Raw genomic sequence first — 23,160 nt, forward strand, 5'->3', positions numbered from 1 at the left:
TTTATTTCCATTCCAGTTGGGTGAATTAGAGACATGCAGTTATCTTGGGCTTATTTTAAAATGATCATTCTATCAATATTACCAATATTATTTGCAAAATCCTGCCCCTGTGGAAGCTTGGGGTACATTTCTCCTTATTCCCCTGTAACCTCAATTGTGGCACTCTTCCCCTCCCAAAATGTCACATTAAATATTCAAACAGTCATTTAAATACTAAAAGAAATAATCAAATAATCATCCAGTTTGGAGTATTTTCCTTAAAGTAAAATTACAGCTTTTGGCTAAAAAAGTGTCCATTTTTGCAAGAAATTAGCTTAAAGCTGCAATAATGATATAAACAGGGTTATATTATTATTAATTTAATTATTTTACTCTTATTTTGGCAAAGGGAAACCGTGGTGCTCATCCTGAATTTTAGCAAAGGCTACATCATCCAGTCCCAGTCAAAGCAGCAAAAAATCAGAAATGCTGAGAAAGAAAAAGATTAAAGAAATTCCTTTTGGTCCCTCATGGTCTCTTTTTTGCTTTTCATTTTTTTAATGGAAAAGAGTGACTGCACAACGAAAGCAAGTTTGGGGAAGACACAAAGTAGGAGCTTTGCAGAGCACAAATCCTTATTTTTCCATCTTTTTTTCTGTGATTGCAACAAACCGAAAAACCACATTTTCTGCAGTTTTTCCTGTTGAACCACCAAAAAAAACCAAAAAAAAAAAGCAATGTGTTGCTGTTGAGCCGCTAGCAGAGAGAGAAGATCCGGTTCTCTGTGTGGCATAAAAGAGAGCTTTTTATTATTTAATTCCATCTTATATAGAGTTTTCAAAGGTCACCCATATTGGTCAGTCAGAAACCTCCCCCTAGGCAGATTGGCCAGGCCTGAACTGTCCACATCCCAAGACACTGTTTTTAATAACATCCAAACTTTATCTTTGTTTATAAAACACAGGAAGAAGAGAGAAAGAATTCTCACAGGAAAGGTCTGTGCTCGCCACAGCAATGGGGCAAATTAATCATAGCTGGGAAAAATAAACCTTTGTTAAATGTTGAATTGACAGGAGTGATGTTTTGTCCCCTGCAGGAGATGCTGCAGAGCTCCCCAGCCGCGCTGCCGCCAGCGTCCAACCCCCCGCCTGGCATCGTGGTGCCCGCGGCCAGCCTGCCCCCTGCCAGCCTGGCCATGAGCACTGGCAGCAGCTCCCCCGCCGTGCCAGGTAGGCTGGGTGGAGGTGTGGTGGGGAAGGTGAAATAGGAAAGGCTTATAAATAAGATTACCTGGCGAAAGATGCTGAGAATCTGGAAAATATAAGTTAGATTGAGATCAAGAGAAGCTTTGAGTTGAAGAATAACTAGAAAACAATGGTATGGCTGACTGAAGGTAATCCCCCTTCTTGATGAAACAATCCCCTCTGCCTGCAGACAGGTCCAAGGGTCAAAGCAGACCCTGATAGCTTGGCAGAGGGTCCAAAAAGCAGTTTTTAAGGTTTAAAATACAACCCTGTATGGTAATGCGAATGTTCTTATAGGTTGTGAGGGAATGTTGTAGGGTTTGTAGCTTGTTCTAGATTGGTTAAGGAGAATTAGAATATTCAACACAGAAGATGATTTATTGTATTGTAAATGGCAACTGGCATATTTTTCTTTTGCTCTCTCTCTCTCTCTCTCTCTCTCTCTCTCTTCTCTGACCTGCTTTGAGCTGCATCTTGCAGCCCCTGGCAGCTCTGCTACACCCACACCCTTTCACAATAAACCCCATGCTCTGAAACCTGACTTCAGAGACCTCTCATGTCTGTCCTGACCATCCGAAACAGACCCTCCAATCCTACAGGATTAAATCTTACCGAGGTGGAATTGGGGTGGTTTGGTACCCACGTTGTGGTTTTCTCTGCAGGTGGAGCTTTGTACCAGCCTGTGACAATGGTGACGTCGCAGGGCCAGGTCCTTGCCCAAGCCATCACCCCTGGTGCCCTGCAGCTCCCCAATGCCCAGGTAGGACCTTCCCACCTCTGATTCCTGTTCTACCCCAAACTTGGCAGAATCCCCCCATTTCTCCATACATTCAACCCTTGGAGTGTCTTAAATTTTTAATTAGCAATCAACATTGACGTCTTTGGGGTGCCTAACAAATTATAGCAATGACCTAAGAAGTTATAACAATGCTTATATTACTGTTCTAAAATATCCCAATATCTACTATTAATGTACATAATATTATTGTGTGCAGTATATAACAATAACTGACCATACCTGTTATATTATGATGCATGATAGAGCATATTCCATTTTATTCTATATGCTTTGTTATATGCCATGTATTGTATATACTGCATATTCAATATTCTATATTTATTCTAATATTCTATATTAATTATTTATTATATATAGGATAGGATAGGATAGGATAGGATAGGATAGGACAGTAATAATATCTATATTATTACTGATATATTATAGATCTGGGATCACTGGCATTGCCTGCCCAGTATGGCAATCATAGCACATGTGGGAAAGTCTCATTTTTAGGTCTTCCTTTCTGAATTTGGGGATATTTTTCAGCCATTTGCTCTGATTTTTTTCCTTTTTTATTTTTTTCTCTCTGACATTGCAATGAGTTACACAATGATCCCTGCAGTAAGACAATGATTTGGAGCAGAACTGGATTTATTAGCACAACTTGTCCATGAGCTCCTCCTAACCCCCATTCCCCAGGAATTTGGAAAAAACCCCAAAAATATCAATTTCTGTTACACTGCTTCCAGGGGGCAGAGCAGCAAAAATTCACCCCCATTATTTCTGAAATGCCCCATTTTAATTGCATATTATAAAACAATCAATAAACACCATTTTACAAAGGGGTGGCACTTCCCTGGCAGGTTTTTTTTTTACCTTTGCAATGCTTAAAAAATTCCTTTCTATAATATCTCTCCATTTCAGTTTTAAATCTTGCAGCAAAACCCTCTGTGGTGGGAAAAACATGTGCACAGGGAATATTGGGGCAGGGAGAGAGCCTGGACAAGCACCTTCAGATGCTCTTCCTGTGCCACTGGCATGATTTATTCAGCTGGAGCCCAGGGGAATCACAGGGACCTGCTGGCCTGATGTTTAATTCATCCAGGAGAAGTGTTTTGATGAAGACTTGGGGAAAAAAAAAATCCCTTTTTAACTCAAGTGCTTAGATTTCAGTTTGGTTCCTGCATCCTCATTAAAACTTCTCTTGCAGCAAGATGCTGCTTTTTAATTTCTGGGGATGGGGGGAAGGAAATTTTGGCTCAATGGGCATCTTCCTCCTTGTGGTGGAAATCAGCTGGGTGAGGAATGTGGGTTTGCAAGGGATTAGTGACTTTTAACTTTCAGGGTTTTAGCTTTCAGTTGAGAAAATCATCTTTTTATGAGGTTTGGGGTTTTTTTTTCCCTATATTTTTTGAGGTAAAGAGTGTTTTCCTCCTAAACCACACATTGGTCATGGTGCCATCACCACAGTGCCATTGCAAATTTTGTAAATTTTTTGTCAATTGCAAAGCATTGACAAAAAAATCGAGATAAAAGATTCAGATCCTGGGAGAAAATCTGCATTTATGCAGGTTTGGTGGAGCAGGAAATGGGTTTTGGATGCTCCTAGAAATGCCAGGTTTTTTGCACTCATCCCACTCCCATTTTGGGTTGGTTTTGCTCATTTTTTGGGCTGGTTTTGCTCATTTTTTGGGTTGGTTTTGCTCATTTTTTGGGTTGCCCATGGCCATTTCCAACCAATTCTCTCCCCACTCCTTTCCCCTGGCAGGTGAACCTGGATCTCACCTCCCTGCTCGACGGTGAGGACAAGAAGTCCAAGAACAAGCGGGGAGTTCTCCCCAAACACGCCACCAACATCATGCGCTCATGGCTCTTCCAGCACCTCATGGTGAGCTCCTCAGCCACCAAAACACCCTGCAAGCTGGGAAAAAAGGGACAAAAAAATCCAGAAATTCTCAAATCCGGGTGGTGGTTTGGCTGAATTTGTATGTGGAGGTGCAAAGCATGTTTTGGGAATGACCATTGTCACTGCAGGTGGGAAAAATATTCCCTTAAGGCAAGAAGGAGCAAAGAAATCTAGAGGGGACTCCCATGATTTTTTGAAGGTGGATAATTGAGTGTTTTTTTGCAGTTAATGGCTCCAAAATACCATTTTCTAGCACGCTGGAATGTGAGAGCTGCCTCACAGGGAGGGTTGTAGCAGATCAGCAAACAGTGAAAACACAAAATTCCAAAATCAGCCCCTTTTGGGGGATTGAAAATGGAAGGTAGAGGGAGCTTTGATGGATATTTTGGTGCATGAAGAGTTCTCCCTCATCAGCAGGGCTGGGAGAAGGGCAAAAAGCCAAAAATCCCACATTTTTTTCCTGCATAATTCAGCCAAGAAATCTCTTGGAATCTGATTGCAAAGACTTGCTCTCCAGGAAGATGGAGGTGGTGGGAGATCCCCAAGGCATCAGGAATGCAGAAGGAAACAACTCCAAGGAGCAACTGGTGGAAAAATCAGCCAGGGCATGAAACAGCAGCAGGTTGGGAACTTCCCAGCCTTTTTTTTTAACGGGGAATTCTGGACTTATTGGAATGAGGACAAGAGTGTTGCTGTGTTGGGTGCAATCCCTGGATGTTTCTGGAGGGCAGGAAGTGCAGATTTAGAGGCATGAAAAGAACTTGGAAGACGAGCAACTGCAAAGCAATTTTCTGCCAGGTGCCAGGAGAACCCCAATGTTTCAGATTTCCCAAATGGAATTCTTCTGCTGGATTGTTGGACCTTTGCTCTCAGCCTTTGGTCCTCGAGGTCAGAAGAAACTTGGGCTTCCCCATGAGGTTTCTCCATCTGGTGTCAGGGATGATGTGATTTGTAACCAAAAATGCTCATCTTTTTACTGGAAGTTTTGGAGCACCAGCAGGAAGAAAGAATGCTGCAAATAATGTACCAAAAAAGGGATATTTCTGCCAAAAAAAAGTGCCATTTTTAACCACTGAGGCCCCAGTGGGAAGTGAGTCTCCAGTGTGTGGTGACTTTGGGTGGTTTTGTCAAGGAAATCACACTGTTTTGGGGACTAACAGCTGAAAAACAATGATAATTGTCACTGGCTTGAGGCTCCAAAAATGACACATGGAGCTGATAATAATTTCATTTTTGGGATTGGGAAAGAGCCACAGTTGAAAGGAGGTTGCTGAAGCTTTGAGTTCTGGTGATCTCCATTGCAGATGTTTCAGGGTTCTATTGATGCCTCTGACAATAAACACTGTGAGCCATGGTGGGTTTTGAAGCCCAAATCCCATGTTTACCAACATCCATCACTGGGGAATTGCTAGAATTAAAAAAAAAAAAAACCAAAACATTTCCCTTTGAGGAAAAACATTTGATGGAAAGCCTTGGAAAAGTTCCCTAAGGGCACTTGGGGAAATCCTGATGCTCTTGGATGCCACCCTTCAATCTTGCAAGAAGCCACCAAATTTAGGTTCGGAAAAAAGAAGGAAAAAAATAAAAAGCCAGGTTTTCATTATTTTTTAACTCAGGGATGACATCTTGCATGCAGGAATATAATTTTGCCACCCCATTTCTCTTTTTCCCAGCACCCCTACCCCACAGAGGATGAGAAGAGGCAAATTGCTGCCCAAACCAACCTGACCCTCTTGCAAGTCAACAACTGGTGAGCATCTGTTGGTGTCCCACGCAGTCATTTTGCTCTCTTTAGGACTTTTTCACCCTATTTTGGTGCTGTATAATGCTTTTTAGGGGGCATAACTTGGGTGGTTGAGGCTGATTCTTGGGTGTCCTGCACAGGGCTGAGTTGGACTCAATGATCCTGATGAGTCCTTCCAGCTCAGCATATTGTGTGGTTTTGTGACTCTGTGGTTTCTGGGAGATGAATTTGGTTGTGTTTAATGCCAGCACTGGTTTGCAAGGTCTCAGTGCCCTCTCCTGGCAAATCCAATGTGCAGCATTGTCCCACTTGGCTGGAAGAATTAATGCATTGCTGTAACATCCCACAGGCAAATAAAATAAAAAACCCCAGTTTTTACCCATGAAGCTATTTCCTAAAAATACTGTTGTTATTATTATATTGCAACTCAATATAATCATCTGTAATATCATGTAATGTCGCTGTTGAGCCGCTAGCAGAGAAAAAGACCCAGATTCTCAGCGTGGCATAAAAAGAGAGCTTTATTATTTGATTCCAACTTATATAGATTTTTCAGAGGTCACCCAGATTGGTCAGTCAGAAACCTCCCCCTAGGCCTGACTGGCCAGGCCTGAACTGCCCAAATCTTGAGACACTGTTTTTAATAACATCCAAACTTTATCTTTGTTTATAAAACACAGGAAAAAATTCTCATGGGAAAGACCTGTGCTAGCCACAATATAACTCATCATACCATTTGCTGTGATGTCTGTTATTTTAGCTGTTATTTAGTGTTGGTGTAACAACTCCTAGTTATTCCAATGTTCTCTCTTTCCATGGGAAGGTTCATCAACGCCCGGCGGCGCATCCTGCAGCCCATGCTCGATGCCAGCAACCCAGATCCAGCCCCCAAAGCCAAGAAAATCAAATCCCAGCACCGACCCACCCAGAGGTTCTGGCCAAACTCCATCGCCGCCGGGGTCCTGCAGCAGCAGGGTGGCAATTCGGGGACAAATCCTGATGGTAAGGACAACACCAGTGCTTCCTGCCCTTCCAGGTCATCAAGTGATGACCCAAAAAGGGCTGATCTCTCCCTGAAGTGAGGGATTCTTCCCCAGAATGAGTGCTCACCCCAAAATGAGTTGTAGTCTCAAAAAAAATCTCCCCCAAAATGAGTGACGTGTCCTGAAAAGGCTGTTGTCCCAAACTGGGGGTCCTTCTGGAAACTGGTGACTCTCCTCCAAATAGGTGACTTCCCCCAAAATGACTGCATTTGCACCAAAATGAACAACGTTCTCCAGCAGTGAGCACCAACCCCCAAATGAGACACTCTTCCCCCAAATGAGTGACAAACCCCAAAACAGAGAATTCTCCCCCAAACAGAAGTGATGTCTCCCCCTGTCCCCTAACAAGCCATTCCTTCATGCATGTGGCCATGCATTGAATTATGGCCTGAACTGGGAATTTATTGCACTGTGGGCAAACACGAGGTGGGACATGCAAGAAGGTCCTTCCAGTTGGCCATGCCAAGGTTCTGGATGTCCCAGTGGGGCACAGGAAAAGCCCTCAGGGATCAGCCACTGTGGGGCATGGCTTGGGAGATCTCCTGAGGAGCTGTGGAAGGGAGGAGAGGGGAGGGGAGAGGAGATAAGGAAAGATGGAGAAGATGGATGAGACAAAATGGGAAGAGAGAAGACAAAAATAAATTACGAAAATTAAGAGAAGGTGAGGTTCAGATGACAGATGAGATAAGGTGGGAAGAGAGATGATAGACAAAGGACAGATGAGGAAAATGAAGAGAGGAGATGAAGAGAAGGTGAGGGGAGCAGAAATGCACATACACCAGACAAGATGAGGAGAAGTAAAGGTAGGACTTGAGAGAAGATGCAGACAAGATCTGCCCAACCAATTTGGGCATCTGCCTGCTCAGAAGTAAGCTTTCTTGTTATTTAATGATGCATTAGCTAGAAAAATGGACAGTGGGGAGTGGCTGGGCTAGGTGGCACAGCCTATAGGGTTCTCTCCAAGCTTCTCACTTGACTCATTCTTGATTTATGCACTTCTTCTGTCCTTCTGGTGTCAGCTGGGGAGTCCTTATTGCTGTCCATGTGTTTAATTCCAGGCTCACTCAGCATGGACAACCTCCAGCCCCTCTCCTCAGCCACTGCCACCATGGCCATGCAGCAGGCCATGCTGGCAGCCCACGACGACTCCCTCGACGGCACCGAGGAGGAGGAGGAGGATGAGGAGGATGAGGACGAGATGGAGGAGGAGGAGGAAGAGGAGGAAGAGCTGGAGGAGGAGCCTGGTGGCCTCCCAGCAGCACCTGGTGCTGACCTTGGTTTGGACCACAGTGACTCACTGGAATAGCTCCTCCTGCACCCTCCCAAATCATTGACAGCCCCAGATACAAAATTCCCCCCGAAATGCAAAAAAAATAAAAAGGCAAGAAAAAGAAATGAGTGAGAAGAAAGCAAACTGGAGGCGCTGGCAGATGCCCCAGCTGCCCACCATGGAAGTGAAGGACACACGTTTACAAGGCACATATTGTGGCCAGATTTACCTTTTTATTTCAGGTTTTATTTTCCTTTTTCCCTTCATTTTTTGGGTAAGCAAAGGCGTTTCTAGGGGAAGTTGTTTTCCCCCCACGATGCTCGGATGCTGTTGGGCACTGGAGAGTTTTCACTGCGTCTGTCCCTTGGATTTCTTGGTGCAAAGGAAAAAACCAACCCAACCCCAGGACTCGATGCTTTTTGGATTTTTTCCCCCAGAAAGGTCATTCACAGCATATATACTGGAGTGGAGGGGGAAGGAAAAGAATCAGCGAGTGCAAATTCTGCTATATCTGAGGAGGGTTTGGACTCTGGATTGCCCAAACCTCCCGAGTTTGTGGTGACTCTGGACACAACTATCTGCAAAAGGGAGGAAATTCCTCCAAATCCTTTAATTTATGTGCTAAAACCTCTGCTGAATCTGGGAAAAAAAAAACCAACTCACCCCATTCTTGTCCTCGAGGGCTGAGACTGGATGCAGAGTTGGGGCAAAGGCTGCCGAGAGCAAAACTTTTCCAAGGTGTTTTGGCACGGAGTTAGTTAAAAATGGGGAAAAAATTGGTTTAAAAAATGCAAGATTTCACCCAAAAATCGAATGGCGATCCCCAAGATTCGCCTGGGTGGAAGGAAACTCAGTATTGTTGCTTGAAAGATGATTTCTCCCTGGTATTGTCCCTCCACGTGGAAAAATGGTGGAGCTTCAGCCCCATGGGGGAGGGCAGCTGCCAAAAACCCTGTATTTTGGGTTTTTTCTATTTTAAATGCTAGCAAAAGGGTGTGTTTCGCCTTAAAATGTGGCATGGGAGGAAATGCAAAAGCAAACCAGGGCAAAAATAAAGGAATTGTCTTCTGCAGGTTCCTGCTCTAAATGTGAGATTCCATGAGAAAGAGAATTTCCTTGGTGGCTTTTTGCCCATATTGTCCTTTTTTTTTTTTTCCTGGCTCTTGAAGAGTTGATAAAAAAACCCCAACAGGAGCTGGGATTAAAAAATAACAAGTGATGCAATGGGCAGAAATGCCTATTTTTCGATACTGATCGGGTGTGAATGTAATCTGTAATTTCATAAAGGATTCATTGTAATTTAGTATTAATTCCTGGCCATTTATTATAAAGTGCTACAAGATCAGGGGTCGCACCTGTATTTTCTTGGCAGCTTCTTCCTTTGAGTGGAGAAGACCCAAAATGCAGGAATAACCCCCCAAAACGGGCAAAATTCACCTCAAATATGTGATTTATCCCCAAAAATGGGTGAAAATGGAACCAAATTGGTGATTGAGTGATGTGGAGAAAATTAGATTTATACTTCCAAAACTGATGATCCACCAAAAATGGAAATTTCCCCCTTCAATGGGGTTTTGCCCACAAATGAATGAAACACCCAAATCAGTGATGCACACCCCAAAATGAGCTATGTTCTCCAAAAATGAGTGATTCTCCCCAAAAATGCTTCCCCAAAGTGTTACAAACAACCCCAAAATGGGCAATGCTCACCCCAAAATGAGTTACAGTCTCCAAAAATGAGGGATGCTCCTCAGAATCAAACGATGACCCAAAAAGGGCTGATCTCGCCCTGAAATGAGGGATTCTCCCCCAAAATGAGTGCTCACCTCAAAATCAGTTGTAGTCTCCAAAAAATCTTCCCCCAAATGAGTGCCATGTCCCCAGAAGGATGCTGTCCCAAATTTGGGGTCCTTCTGGAAATGAGTGACTCGCCTCTAAATAAGTGATTTCCCCCAAAATGACTGAATTTGCCCCAAAATGAACAACACTCTCTAAAAATGAGCACCAAACCCCAAATGAGACACTCTTCCCCCAGATGAGTGACAAACCCCAAAACAGAGCAATTCTCCCCCAAAATGGAAGTGATGGAAATCCATGTCCCCTAACAAGGCATTCCTTAATAATGTGTTGATTTTCTAGGGGGAAAAAGGTGATGTTTGCACAATTTTTAGCAGAAAATCAGGATGCGGAAAAGTGAAAAAAAAAGTGAAAAATCCTTGAGAATGGAATTTACATCTGAATTTTGCCCCTCAGATGGTGGCAGCTGCAGCACCCAGCAGCTTGTCAGCCAGAAGTTTGTGTTTTTTCCAGATTCCAGGATATTCAGGAGTGCTGCAGCTAAATCCGTGTTGGGATTTTCTTGCTTAAAATCGGCATTTTCCAATCAAAAAGCTGCAAAAACGAGCGATTCCCACCAGCAGGGGGGACACAGACACCGGACACCAGTTGCCTAATTAATGTAAGGAATTCTTTATTCCCAGCTGTGCAAAGGGGGGGAAGTGCAGGGTGGGGCAGCCACGGGTGACCCTTTTTCCTGGGGTTTGGCCCCGTTTTGGGGGCACTGGGGTGCGAGTGGGAGGGCAGCACCAGGTCAGGTTGGGCAGAGCACTGCAAAAAAAGAGAGACAGAGAGGCCTGGAGGGCACTGAGGGCACAGGGATGCCCAGGAGATGCCAGGAAGGTGGACAGGGATGCCCAGGAGATACCCAGGAGATTCCCAGGAGATGCCCAGGGATGTCCAGGGATGCCCCAGGGATGTCCAGGAGATGCCCAGGAAATGCCCAGGGATCCCAGGGATGCCCAGGAGATGCCCAGGGATGCCCAGGAGATGCCCAGGAGATGCCCAAGGATGCCCAGGAGATGCCCAGGGATGCCCCAGGGATGCTCAGGAGATGCCCAGGGATGCTCAGGGATGTAGAGGGTTTAGGTACCTTTGAGGATGTAATCCGTGAGCAGAGTGGGCACCTTCTCATTGCCCTCCTTCATGGCAAACAGGACTGTGAGGGGGAACAAAGCTGTGAGCCTGGCCCACCCCAAATGTCCCTTTTTCCCCCCCAAACCAGCTCCACAGCTGCCATACCATTTCCCCATATAATTTCCCCATACAATTTAAGCAGCAGAACTGGGAGCATCCAAACCAAAAGGAATTTCATCCCTGATGAGCCAATCCGTGGCAATGCAGAATGGGTGATTTGCCCCCAAATCCACACTGGTGTAAGGAGAATAAACTGGGGAAGTGTTGGCTGCAAAGCAGGGATTTTCCCCACGCAGTGGGTTTGTTGCAGTGATGATGCAATGTGGGGTTAGCACCTCAAACTGCTCATGCTGCAATGATGCAAAAAATCCCCCAAACTGCAACAATACCCAAATTGCAGCCAATGAAGCAAAGCAAAATGGGCCTTTGAGCCCCCAAAACAGCTGGTGCTGACCCAAACCAGCAGCTTGAGTGAATACTCACTGTTGGTGAGCATCTGCAGGTCCTCAACGGAGGGGGGTGAGCCCTTCTTCTCATAGGGAATCACCGTGTTCAGGTACTGCAAAAACAAAAGCCACCCCAAAAAACTACCCACGTGGCACAAAACTGCCTGGTTTTTGCATTGCCTTGGGACAAATCATCTCAAATTTGTGCAAAAATAGAGTATTTCTGCAAAATTCCTGCGATTTCATCTAATTTGCAGGTATTTTGGCGAGTACTGAACTAATTGGGCACTGCATATTCCAAAATCCATCCCTGCTCAGGGGGGACATTCTGGGGTGAAAACAGGTGATTTTTCCAAGAGGGATTAGCAGGGGGTAGGGGATAGAGCAGTGTTGTAGAACTAAAAAAAACATTTTGAAAGGAGGCTGGGGGATGCAGGGGAGTGGGGAGTGCAGGGAGGAGGAGTGAAAAGAAAGATTTGGGGGAATTTTGGGGAAAAAGGGCACCTGCTTCTCGTTGGTGGTAGGGCCAAAAGTCTGGCGCAGGCCGGAGTGCAGGATGCTGGAGATGCCCTCCATGCTGAAGCGCTGGGGGGACACGTGTCACCCTGTCACCTCCCGGGGACAGTGACATCACCCGTGGCACCTCCCTGGGCACCACAGCTGCCTGACTCCCACATCCACAGCCTGCCCATATCCCTGCTCCACATCCCTCCCATCACCCTGCTCCATCCCACATCCCTTTATCCCCCTCCTCCACATCCCCAAATCCCTGTTCCACATCCCCATCCCACATCCCCCAATCCCTGCTCCACATCCCCATCCCACATCCCTTTATTCCCCTGCTCCAAATCCACATCCACATCCCATTATCCCCCTGCTCCATCCCCCATCCCACATCCCCCAATCCCTGCTCCATCACCCCGTCCCATATCCTCCCCTGCCCCTGTCCCATCCTGTCACTTCCCCATCCCACCCCATTCACCTCAACCCTCACCCCCTTGCCGCCACATCCCATTTCCCCCTTGTCCCCCCCATCCCCGCTGTCCCCGTGTCCCCCACCTTGCGGGGCATGTTGCTGCTGCGCTCGGCGCGTCCCCCCTGCACGCTGAGCCCCTTGTCGCGCCGGCGGCGCCTGGCAGCCTCCCGCTGCTCCCGCTGCTCGCCCTGCACGGCCAGCAGCGCCCCGATGAACGCCGTCTTCACCTCCTTCTCGAAGGCCAGCTCGTCCCGCCGCGCCAGCTGTGCCACCAGCTCTGCCGACAGCGCTCGGCTCGCCGCCTCCGCCCGGCCTGCCGCCGCCAGCAGCTCCCGAGCCGACAGCCGCCCCAGCCCTGCGAGTGCCCCAGGGCATTGAGTCCACAGTGGGTGCGGTTGGAGGGACTGCAAACCCATCTTGTGCCACCTCCTGCCACGGGCAACCACCCCTTCTGCCAGGCCAGGCTGCTCCAAGCCAAGTCCAACCTGGCCATGGACACTTCCAGGGATGGGGCAGCCACAGCTGCTCTGGGCACCTTGTGCCTCCCACCCTCACAGGGAACAATTCCTTCCCAACATCCCATCCATCCCTGCCCTCTGGCAATGGGAAGCCATTCCCTGTGTCCTGTCCCTCCATCCCTTGTCCCAAGTCCCTCTCCAGCTCTCCTGGAGCCCCTTTAGGCACTGCAAGGGGCTGTAAGGTCTCCCCCGGGCCATCTCTCCATGCCCAGCTCTCCCAGCCTGTCCTCCAGCCTTTGCAGCATCTGCATGGCCTCCTCTGGACTCGGTGCCATGCATGGGGAAACAGGGAAATGCCAGCTGCCATCAGTGCCACCCCCAGTGCAGTCAGTGAAACGCACACTGCAACCGTTAAAATGCATCTCGTGCTGAGATGTGCTCTGCATTTTCTGAGACACCAAGAAATCAAACCCGTTGTGCAATTACTGATCTGCTCAGAGCCACAAACAACATGCCCAGAGCAATTACAGAACTGCCTGGCACGACTGGTGACATGCAAGGTGCACTCAGTGATATTCACAGTGCAGTTGGTAACAAGCAGGGTGTGATTAGTGACAGGCATGGCACAACTAGTGACATGTATGGTGTGATTAGTGACAGATATGGTGCAATTGCTGACATGCATGGTGCAATTAGTGACATGCATGGTGCAATCAGTGACATGCAGAGTAAGATTAGGGACATCTTTGGTGCAATCAGTGACATGGTGCAATTAGTGACCTGTGCAGTGTGATAGAGAGCAGAGCAATTAGTGAAATGCCTGGGCTGACTGGTGACACACCCCATGCCACTAGTGACAAATCTCATGTGCATGGTGCACCCCATGCAGAACACAAAGGCTCCTGGTGAACCTCATGTGCCTTTCCATACCAAAAGCCAGATCCCTGGGTTCTTCAGAGTTTTTGCCAAGAGCCCTTCTGGCCAAGTCCCAGAGCAAGCCAGCACTGAGGCCTGGAGAGCCTCAGTTGTCCAATTTGGTTGGAATTGTCCCCAAAAAGCGACTGGCCTGGGCTTTGCTGGCCATACCTTCGTGGGAGCAGTTGTTGTTGAAGGCGGGGGAGAAAGCATGCAGCTCCCGCAGCACGATGGGCTCCGTGCCACCACCTCCTCCTTTGCCTTCAGCATCAGCCTCGGGTTCTTCCTCCTCCTCCTCTTCCTCCTCCTCGTCTTCCTCCTCCCCCTCGGGGTCAGCCTCGGGGTCAGGTGAACTCTGCATGAGCTCCTCCAGCTCCTCGATGACCTGCAGGGCATCAGTGTCCTCCAGCTGCACCTGCATCCTACCTGCACCTGCATCCTACCTGCACCTTGCACCTGCCCCGTGCACCCCACACATCCTGCAGCCACACCTGCAGCTGTCCTCCACCTGCTCCCTGCACTCCTGTCCTGCAGCCACAGCTGCACCCTGCTCCCTCCATCCTGCATCAGCATCCTGCATCCTCTATCTCCATCCCCCATCCTTATCAGCATCCTGCATCCTCCCTTCATCCTGCATCTGCATTCTGCTCCCTTCCTGCACCTGCACCTGCATTTGCATCCATCTGTACCTTAGCTCTTCTATTTGCATCCTGCATTTGCATCCCACATTCCCATCCACATCCAAATCCCACATTCCACGGACACTTAGGACCTGCATCCACATCTAAATCTGCATCCTGCACCTGTCTGCATCCTGCTCTCTGCACCCACCTCCTCCTCCTGCATCCTGCATTGCACCTGCATCTGCATTCTCTATCCTGCATCCACACCCTGCAGCTGCCTCCATATCCCCCTCCTCACATCTGCATCCTGCATGCTGCACCCCACATCTGCATGCTGCACCCCACATCTGCATCCTACCTCCATAGCAGCATCCCACCTCTGCGCCCCACACTTTTATCCTTCTCCCCATGCCACCCACTTTGTACAGCAGCATCTGCACCCCATGTTCCCACGTGCACCCAAATCCCACACTGACACCCACAGCCTACACTTCTGTCTGCATCCACATTCCAGGTCCTGCACACCACATCCCAAGATGATGGGATTTGACTTTTTCTGGTGCTTTCAGCTCGTGGCAATGGGGCTGAGGTGGCAAAGCCTGCCTTTTGGAGGACATGCAGGGCTCCAGATGCCCGTGGGGTGAGGGGTACCTGCTCAGCTGTCAGCAGTGGCTCCTCGTTGATTCCAGAGTCCTGCTCACTCCTCTCAGTGAGCTCCTCCTCCTCTTCCTCCTCCTCCTTCCCGCCGAGCTGCAGGAGACACAGGCAGGGCAGCCTTGGTGGCACCACAGGTGTGGCCTGATGTGGGCACAGCCCCAGCAGGGACACACACAGCCCTGCCCTGGCAGGGTGACAGCCACCAGGGAAGCCTGGCTCGGGGGGTGGCAAGGGGAGACACTGGATGGGGACATGTTGGATTGAGGTATTGCATGGAGATGCTGGATGGGGGTTTGGATAGAGACACTGGAGACAATGAGCAGGAGATGTTGCAAGAAGATGGACAGAGATGTTGGACTGGGAGATCCTGGGTGGAGAGTTGCAGAATGGAGACATGGAGTAGGAAGAAGGCAGGGAGGAGTACAGGTCTGTGGGATGGAGATGTTGGATGGAGAGTGGTGTTGGACAGAGATGCTGGATGGGGAGATGATGGTGGTGATGCTGAATGGGGTCTGATGGAGACACAGGGTGGGGACATGCTGGGGACATGGCAGAGGGCATGGCAAGGGATGAATGGAGATGCTGGATGGAGATGTTGGATGAGGAGACATCTTCTTTTTTACCACCTTTCACTATCTTTTCCACCTTGGGAAAATAACCCAAGAAAGTACCTTCTCTTCCCCCTTTAGCAAGAGGCCATTAGATCCAAATGGGTTAAATTCTGTGGCTATCAGGACATTTTTACAACCCCAAAAGCAGCCTACAGACAGCACAAACTCACTACAAATGAAAACACATTTTCTGCCCCCCAAAACACCACCCCACCCCTGACATGGGGCAAACTGGCAAAGGCCAGATTGCCAAACCAAACCATCCTGCCAGTTTCAGTGGGATTTCACATGGAAATGTGGACACTCCGTGCACTGCTGCTGCAGCACCCCAAAACTCCCATTTTTGGGTAGTTTGCAGTGCCATGATGGCCGCTGAGCCTTGGGGCTGATTGACAGCTGTCATCAGGGGATGATGAGGGGACAGGGGGCTTTGGGGGACCAAGGGGGGCCACAGCCCTACCTGGGGGTCGGTGCCATCAAGGGCCTCAGTCCCAGGGAGCAGCCATGGCCGGGGGGAGCTCCGGGGGGCAAAGCCATCGGTGAGAGCATCCCAGACCCTGCAGGGAGCGGGTGGTGAGTGCTGATCCCAAAACGTGCCACCTCACAAAGTGCCACCTCACAGAGCCACCCCAAAAACGGCATGCCAAGCTGCCTCGAAACGTCCCAAAATGCAGCCCAGGAACGACCTGAAATGACTTCCAAAAATCCCAAACCACCACTGAGATGCCTGGAACATCCCAAAACACCCTGAATGACATCCTAGAAAACCCCAGACGCTGTCCTAGAAAACCCCAAAGCTTCTCAAAATAGCATCGTGAAACACTGCCCTGAAATACCCCAAAGGACCCAAAAATGCTGTCCTGAAATACCCCAAAGGACCCAAAAATGCTGTCCTGAAATACCCCAAAGGACCCAAAAATGCTGCCCCAGCACCTCAGATGCCCCCAAATCTCATTTTGAAATGCTGCCATGAAAACAGCCCCAAAGGCCACAGCAGCATTCCAAAATGTGTCTAGATGTCCCAAAATGTGTCAAGATGTCCCAAAATGCCACTCAAAACCAGCTCCACGATGCCCTGAAGTGGCCCAAAACGCTTAGTGCTGCCCCAAAGCTCCAAGATTCTCTGAAAGGCCCCAAAACACCTCAAAATGCTGCCCTGGAACACTCCAAAATGTCCCCAGACATTCTTCTGAAATACCCCAGAATGCCCCTGATGGTCCCAAAGCTCCAGAACGTCAGCCTGTCATGTTCCAACCACCTGAAACCCCCTGAAATACCCCAGAGACCCCAAAATGTCACTTTTCAACATCCAGAAATATCCTAAAATGCTTTCCTGAAATACTGACCAAAATGCTGTTCCTGAAACATGTCAATAGGCTTTCTCCAAAGCCCACCCCAAAAAGCTTCCCAATGACTCCAAATACTGTCCTGACATCCTAAAACACCCCAAAATACCAATGGCAAAGACCCCAAAATGCTGCCTGAATTTTAACACAACACTTAAATTGCCTCAAAAAGGTACCCCAAAGAAATACCCAAAAATGGGAAGAAAAAAGGGGGGGACAAGTTTGAAAAAATATAAGTGAAGAAAGGTAAAAAAGGTTAAAAAGGAAAAAGGGGCAGAAAAGAGGAGAAAACAGAGAAGGAAAAAGGAAAAAAGGGGAAGAGGGCAAAAAAGGGGGGAAACAGGAGAAAAGAGAAAAAAGGGGTAAAGAAGAAGATGGAAAAAAGGGAAAAAAGGGGGGAAAGGGGAAGAAGTAGGGGAAGCAAAATCTGGGAAAAAGTGGGGGAAATGGAAGAAAAAATGAGAAAGAGGGGAAAAGAAGGGAAATGGTGGGAAATGGAGAGAGAGAAAAAGGGGAAGAGAGGAAAGAGGGAAAAATAGGGAATAGGAAAAGGAGGAAAAGGGTCAAAAGAGGGGAAAAGGAAAAACAGGAGAAAAGGGAAATGAGGAAAAAGAGAAAATGTAGGAAAAAAGGGAGAATGAAGGGGAAAATGGGGAGAAGGTCAGGGAAAGTGAAGGAAAGGGAATAAATGGAGGAGAAAGATAGAAAATGGGAAAAACAAGCTGAAATGTGGCAACATTAAGAAAACGGGCAAAAATGGGAGAAAAGATTAAAAATTGGGGGAAAGGCACAGAAGGAGATCAGAAATTTTCTCCCCAACTCAGGCAGAAATGGTGAGTTTAGTCCAACATGGTGCCACATCCCTGAAAAACACCCCAAATCCACTTGCCCCCCATTCCAACCCCAAACTGCTCATTTTTGGGATTTACTACATTTCCCTCCTCACCAGGGCTAAATTCCCCTTGAAATTACAGATTTCACCAATTACCATGCAAAAATGTGGATGGCAAATCTATTCCCTATATTCCTATTCTTAGGGGTATATAAATATATATATATAAATAAATATATGTACAAAAATATTTACCCCTATATTCCTATTTTTTAACAAAGCACAGCAAATCAGTGATTACCCCCCTGAAATTTGCTTTTTTTTTCCTCTGCTCTTAAAGCACCAGCACCCCACAGGGGCAGCCAAGCCCAGCAGTGATTTCTGAGCTCACCATGGCAAGAAATGGTTAATATTGCTGGAAATCCAGCGCCTGCAAGGCCATGGCTCCTCCCCCTCCCTGCACACAGGGCTCATTCAAGGAAGAATAAAAAAAAAGCCCTGTTTTGCCCAAAATGACCCAAAAAAAGGACACAATAAGTGGCACAAAGCGGCGACAGCGCGGCGGCCTCGGCGCGAAGCCAAGCTGCGTTTTGCTCTGAAAAACCATGAATTCGACCAATTGCAGAAATCAATTCAGCCTCAGTGCATTTGGGGGGAAAAAACAGCCAAACATCAACCAACAAAACCAACGGATTTGGGGCTTTTTGGGTTGGAAACAACCCGTTTGCCCAGTGATATTTGAAAATAAGGATTTCATAAAATTGGTATTTGATAAAATCGATGTTGGCCTGGTTTGCCTTGAAAATAAGGATTTGCGATTTCAGCCTGGGGAGGAATTCCAATTAAACATGTGAAGAATCCACTAGAGATGCGATAGTGTGGAATCATCATGAGGAAAAAGGCTGAGGATTTGCGGGAAAAAAACGGCATTTTGTGACAAAATGAGAATTTTAATGAAACTGTAGAATTTAACACAAAAGGCACAATAGTAAGTGGGGGAGCCTAGGAGGGAATTTGACCCTAGGGAATTTGGCCATCCACTGGCATGGTACAGAGGAGGTGGCTAAACTCTACTCACACCTTACTCAAGGTTTATTCTCAAGCCCTGGGTTTTTCCTTGCACAGAGCTGTGGCCCCCTGCAGTATGGCATGGGACACACTGCTCTTCCTCCTCACAGCATGCTGCTCCAGGGACCTCACACAGCTACTCCAAGGATCCTACATGGCTACTCCAAGGTGCTCTGTGTGATCATGCCACAGTCCAAGTGCTGACTTGCATGTGATGGGAGCTCAGACGTGTGCAAGGAGGTACAGCAGGACCAGAGTAGTGTTAGTTGTAAGATACTACACCACTACTCCAGAGTGCTACATGAGCTGGGCTGCATGCTGTGGGAATGGAGTGCATTCATGACCATGAAAGGACTCAAGGGTGGCTTACTCACAGGATACTACACAACTACTCAAAGGATACCACACAGCCATTCTACGCTGCTGCATGACTGCCGTGATGCACGTGGGCTGCTAGCATGCAAGGTGGCATGCAGACCCCGAAGAGGTCCTTACTCATAGGATACTACAGCGCCACTCCTGACACAGAGCATGCCCATGCTGTGGGGGTGTTTCAGGGGTGCAGAGCGGCCCCAGGAGCAGGGGGGCCTTACTCACTCCTCATCCTGCAGGCGCTCCTCCTCCTCCTGCGCCTGCAGCCGTCCCCGCACGGGCGCCAGGCCCTCGGTGGCAGCGTCGTAGTTGCGGAAGCACACGGTGAGCTTCTCGTCGAACTCCTGCACCAGGTCCTCCATGGACTTGAAGCTCATCATCTCGGCTGAGAAGCTCTCCAGCTCGGCCAGCGCGGGGTCGGCGGGGCGCTGAGGGGTTCCCCCATCGTCCCCAGGCCCCTCCTCGAACTCCTCCTCCAGACTCACCAGCGGCGCCTCCATCCTCCTCAACACCCGTGTGCCACCTTAGCTGCAGGGACAGGGTGCCCGTCAGGCACCAGGCTACTAACAGGTTACAACACCCAGCTCCCCGTTCCCTCCGCTGCTGCTGTGCTGCCTGAAGCCCTGCTGCCTGGGCTATTACATAACCAACAGAATCTCTGTAGTATCCTAGTAGTATCCCAACAGGATGTACTGCCTTCACAAGAAATATTCTGATACTGTGGCACTAATCTAGTAGTAATTTACTAGTGGTCCAAGGAGCTTAGTGCTACCCTGATAGTATGTTAAAAACATCAAAAAACCCCTATTTTCCTGAAGTGGTAGTATCTCCATCATATCCTTATACTACATCAACTACTAAGCAAATGGCCTGAAAGTATCAGTAATGTGCTGACAGTATCCCAAAAATCTCAGTGATTGCCCTGATAGCATCCCAGAAGTATCCTACTGATACTGCACTTTTATCCTCAGAGCATCCCAACAGCATCCTAGTCACAGTCATTGTAGTGCCCTGATAATACTGCAGTAGTATCCAACAAGTGTCCTGACAGGATCCTAATAGTGGTGTAATGGGATACAGCTACGGCATAAGATATCTGCATAGTGTGTTGGTAGTACTTTGGTAGTGCAAAGTATTATCCAAATGTTATTTTACTGCCATGTAACTATGCTGAAAGCAAGTTGAGCACATCTGGAGAGGAACTGGATGGTGTGTGAACTGCTCCAGTAGTACCTTCATACAAATATCTCAGTGTCAGCTCTGGGAATAGGCTGGAAATATCTTAGTAGTGGCCTGATAGTGCCTAAATGGAGTTCTTGCAGCATCCCAATAGAATCCACATTACCCTGAGAGTATCTTAGTACCACACTCTGAAAGAGCCTTACTGCTGTCTGCAGAGTAGCCTGTGCACATTCTAGTAAATTCATGATAGCATCTTAGTAGCATCCCAGCAGCATCCTGAGAGCATCTCAGCTGTGTCTTGACAGTATTTCCCTACTCACTCAGAAAATTACTGAGAATATCCCAGTAGCATCTTAGCAGCAGCCTCATAGAAAGCAAACAATAACTCAGTAATAAGGCAGGAACAGCCCAGGATAGGTGTCAGTGCCTCAACCCATTCCCCAGCCCTGGTGATGCTGCTCCAGCGGTGCATGTGGGCTGGGCTGGGCTGTGTGTGCAGCCAGGCAAACACACATTCTGCACACTGCACACACTGCACACACACACTGTGCACACTGCGCACACACACTGCACACACACACTGCACACACTGCACACCCTGCACACACACATACACCCCACACACACGTGCCCCTGTGGGTGCACACCCTGTCCTGTGCAAGTCTGCATGCACGCATGCACACCTTTGCAAGCGTGCATCCACACTGTGTGTGTGTGTGCACACCTGTGCACTTGTGCATGCCCACATGCAATGCTGTGCCACATGTGCACACACACACACACACACACACAGAGTGCATGTGTGCACACCTGTGCATACACTCATCCCCTTGCACACACTGTGCACATGTGTGTTCCCACACACGCACCACAGCCCCCACATGCCCACAGCACAGCTGCAGGCCCCGCAAACGCCAGCATCCCACTGCATGCACACACCTGTGCATGGGCATGGCTGCTCGTGCACACATGGGCACACACACGTGTGCACTCATACCTGCATGTACACATCCCTGCACACGAGCCCCTGCAGCTGCACACACCAACCTGCACACACACACACCTGCACACACACACATCTGCACAAACATGCACCCCTGCACATCTGCGCACACACACACACATATCTGCACACACACACCTGCACATCTGCATGCACACACCTGCACACACATCTGCACACACATACTTGCACACACACCCCCTTGTACACACACATCTGCACACACACACCTGCACACACACCCGCACGCACACACACACACATCTGCACAGGCACATCTGCACACGCACCCGCACGCACACACACACACGGACACGCCCTCGGCGCGCTCGCCGCCCCTCTCCGCCGCTGGCCGCCCGCACCCAGCCCGTGTCCCCAAGCCCCCCGATCGCCCCCGCAGAGCGAGCGCACATCCATCCCGCTCCGCTCCGCTCCGCCCCGCCCGGCGCTCACACACCGCACAGCCCCGGCCTCGCTCCTGCACCCTCCCCGCAGCGCCAGCGCATCGCTCGCCGCTCTCCCGCAGCCCCCCGGCGCGGTCAGCCCGCCATGCACCCCAAACCCGCACCGCCCCCCGCACCCGTGCGACCCCCGTGCGACCCCCGCCTGCGCCCGACATCCCCCGCGCGGACAGCAGCGCCCCTCGCTCCCCATCACCGCCTGATCCCCAAACCCCGCTCCCCTCGCCGCACCCCCCGGCACCCCCAGGACCCTCAGGACCCCCCAGGACCCCCCCAAACCCCCCGGCACCCCCCGGGCCCCCCAGCCCCACACCCACCTGCAGCCCCGCATCCTCCGCGCCGCGCCGGGGGTGCTGCTGCGCACTGCGCAGGCGCGGGGGAGGCCGGTGACGTCACCGCGGAGGGGGATGCGGATGGTGGTCAAGGGAGCGCTGACGTCATCTGTCAGCCAGGGATGCATCCACCCTTCTGTCCATCCCGAAAATCTGAGCCCCGCCGTGTCCATTCATTTATTCATTCATACACGTGTCGGGGACACTGAGGGAGAAAGGGAAAAAAAAACGGAAACAATGGAAATGAAAATAGAAATTTATAAATAGGAAATTTAAAAAAGATTACGTAAAAGTCAAGCCATGTGTGCAAAAAATTTTTCCTTTTCTAAAATAAGATAATTGAAAATTATAAAATAAGAGTGAAGGAAATTGTAAAATAAAAAAATTATTTTTCCTCTCAAAAAATAAAATAGCAATCACAATAAATTAGTAGCTTTTTATAATTTTTTTTTCAGCTTTAACGTTTTAAATTTATTATCAATATAAACAATTGCTTTAGAGGAATGTTTTCATGTATGCCAGTTTTGGGGTTTTTTTTGTTGTTGTTTTTTTGTTTGTTTGTTTGTTTGTTTTCCTTTTTGAAATCTGGGCCTATTTCACAGCCCAGTGGAATATCTGGGCTTAAGCTCAGTTTCCCAGACCTTGGGCTCAGGGTTTGCCTGCAGCAGGGCCATGCAGAGAGAGGACAGGCACTGCTGTCTGCCCTTGCCAGCTCCCTCTGTGCTGGTTTTCCATGCAACAGGGCAGGAGAAGGGTTTCTCCACTGGCACATGGCCTCAAGTTGCTCATTTTAAGGAAAAAAACCTCAAAAGAGTCAGTGAAATGGTTGTTGTTAAATTTAATGGATTTTTGCCAAGTCCTGGCTGGAGCATCACACGCTTTGGCACAGTGTTGAAGAAATCCTGGAAGCCCAGAATGGTTTGGGCTGGAAAGGACCT

The 23,160-nt window shown here is 48.7% G+C and overlaps 2 protein-coding genes across 9 annotated transcripts in view; one reads left to right on the forward strand and one right to left on the reverse strand.

Annotated features, from left to right (window-relative positions):
• Positions 1-9,270, forward strand: part of PKNOX2 (PBX/knotted 1 homeobox 2) — an 86,443-nt gene extending 77,173 nt beyond the window's left edge. For all 8 annotated transcript variants that reach the window (XM_085081643.1, XM_085081641.1, XM_085081646.1 and 5 more), the window contains 6 exons: positions 1,076-1,208; positions 1,886-1,983; positions 3,773-3,892; positions 5,584-5,660; positions 6,478-6,656; positions 7,756-9,270. In XM_085081643.1, coding sequence (XP_084937769.1) covers positions 1,076-1,208; positions 1,886-1,983; positions 3,773-3,892; positions 5,584-5,660; positions 6,478-6,656; positions 7,756-8,003 — 855 coding nt within the window. In that variant the 3' untranslated portion in view covers positions 8,004-9,270. The remainder of the gene's footprint in view (positions 1-1,075; positions 1,209-1,885; positions 1,984-3,772; positions 3,893-5,583; positions 5,661-6,477; positions 6,657-7,755) is intronic.
• Positions 9,271-10,420: 1,150 nt separating this feature from the next.
• On the reverse strand, positions 10,421-22,305 carry FEZ1 (fasciculation and elongation protein zeta 1). Its single transcript, XM_085081649.1, has 10 exons — positions 22,208-22,305; positions 19,470-19,772; positions 16,087-16,183; positions 15,010-15,108; positions 13,907-14,120; positions 12,446-12,717; positions 11,891-11,971; positions 11,424-11,499; positions 10,897-10,962; positions 10,421-10,574 (listed from the first exon to the last, which is right to left on the reverse strand). The coding sequence occupies exons 2-10, from the start codon at positions 19,742-19,744 to the stop codon at positions 10,558-10,560; spliced, it is 1,197 nt and encodes a 398-aa protein (XP_084937775.1). The 5' UTR covers positions 19,745-19,772; positions 22,208-22,305; the 3' UTR covers positions 10,421-10,557.
• Positions 22,306-23,160: the final 855 nt, after the last annotated feature.

Source organism: Lichenostomus cassidix, chromosome 24 (genome assembly GCF_008360975.1).
Source record: "Lichenostomus cassidix isolate B80296 chromosome 24, HeHo_3.0, whole genome shotgun sequence".
Classification (NCBI taxonomy): domain Eukaryota; kingdom Metazoa; phylum Chordata; class Aves; order Passeriformes; family Meliphagidae; genus Lichenostomus; species Lichenostomus cassidix.

Bases quoted from the DNA above. Each gene is read 5' to 3' on its own strand.
- FEZ1 (XM_085081649.1), bottom strand. From the start codon at position 19,744: ATGGAGGCGCCGCTGGTGAGTCTGGAGGAGGAGTTCGAGGAGGGGCCT. The intron at 16,184-19,469 runs GTGAGTAAGGCC...CGCTCCCTGCAG, and splicing joins GAGCGCCTGCAGGATGAGGA to GGTCTGGGATGCTCTCACCG. The intron at 15,109-16,086 runs GTAGGGCTGTGG...TGTCTCCTGCAG, and splicing joins TTGATGGCACCGACCCCCAG to CTCGGCGGGAAGGAGGAGGA.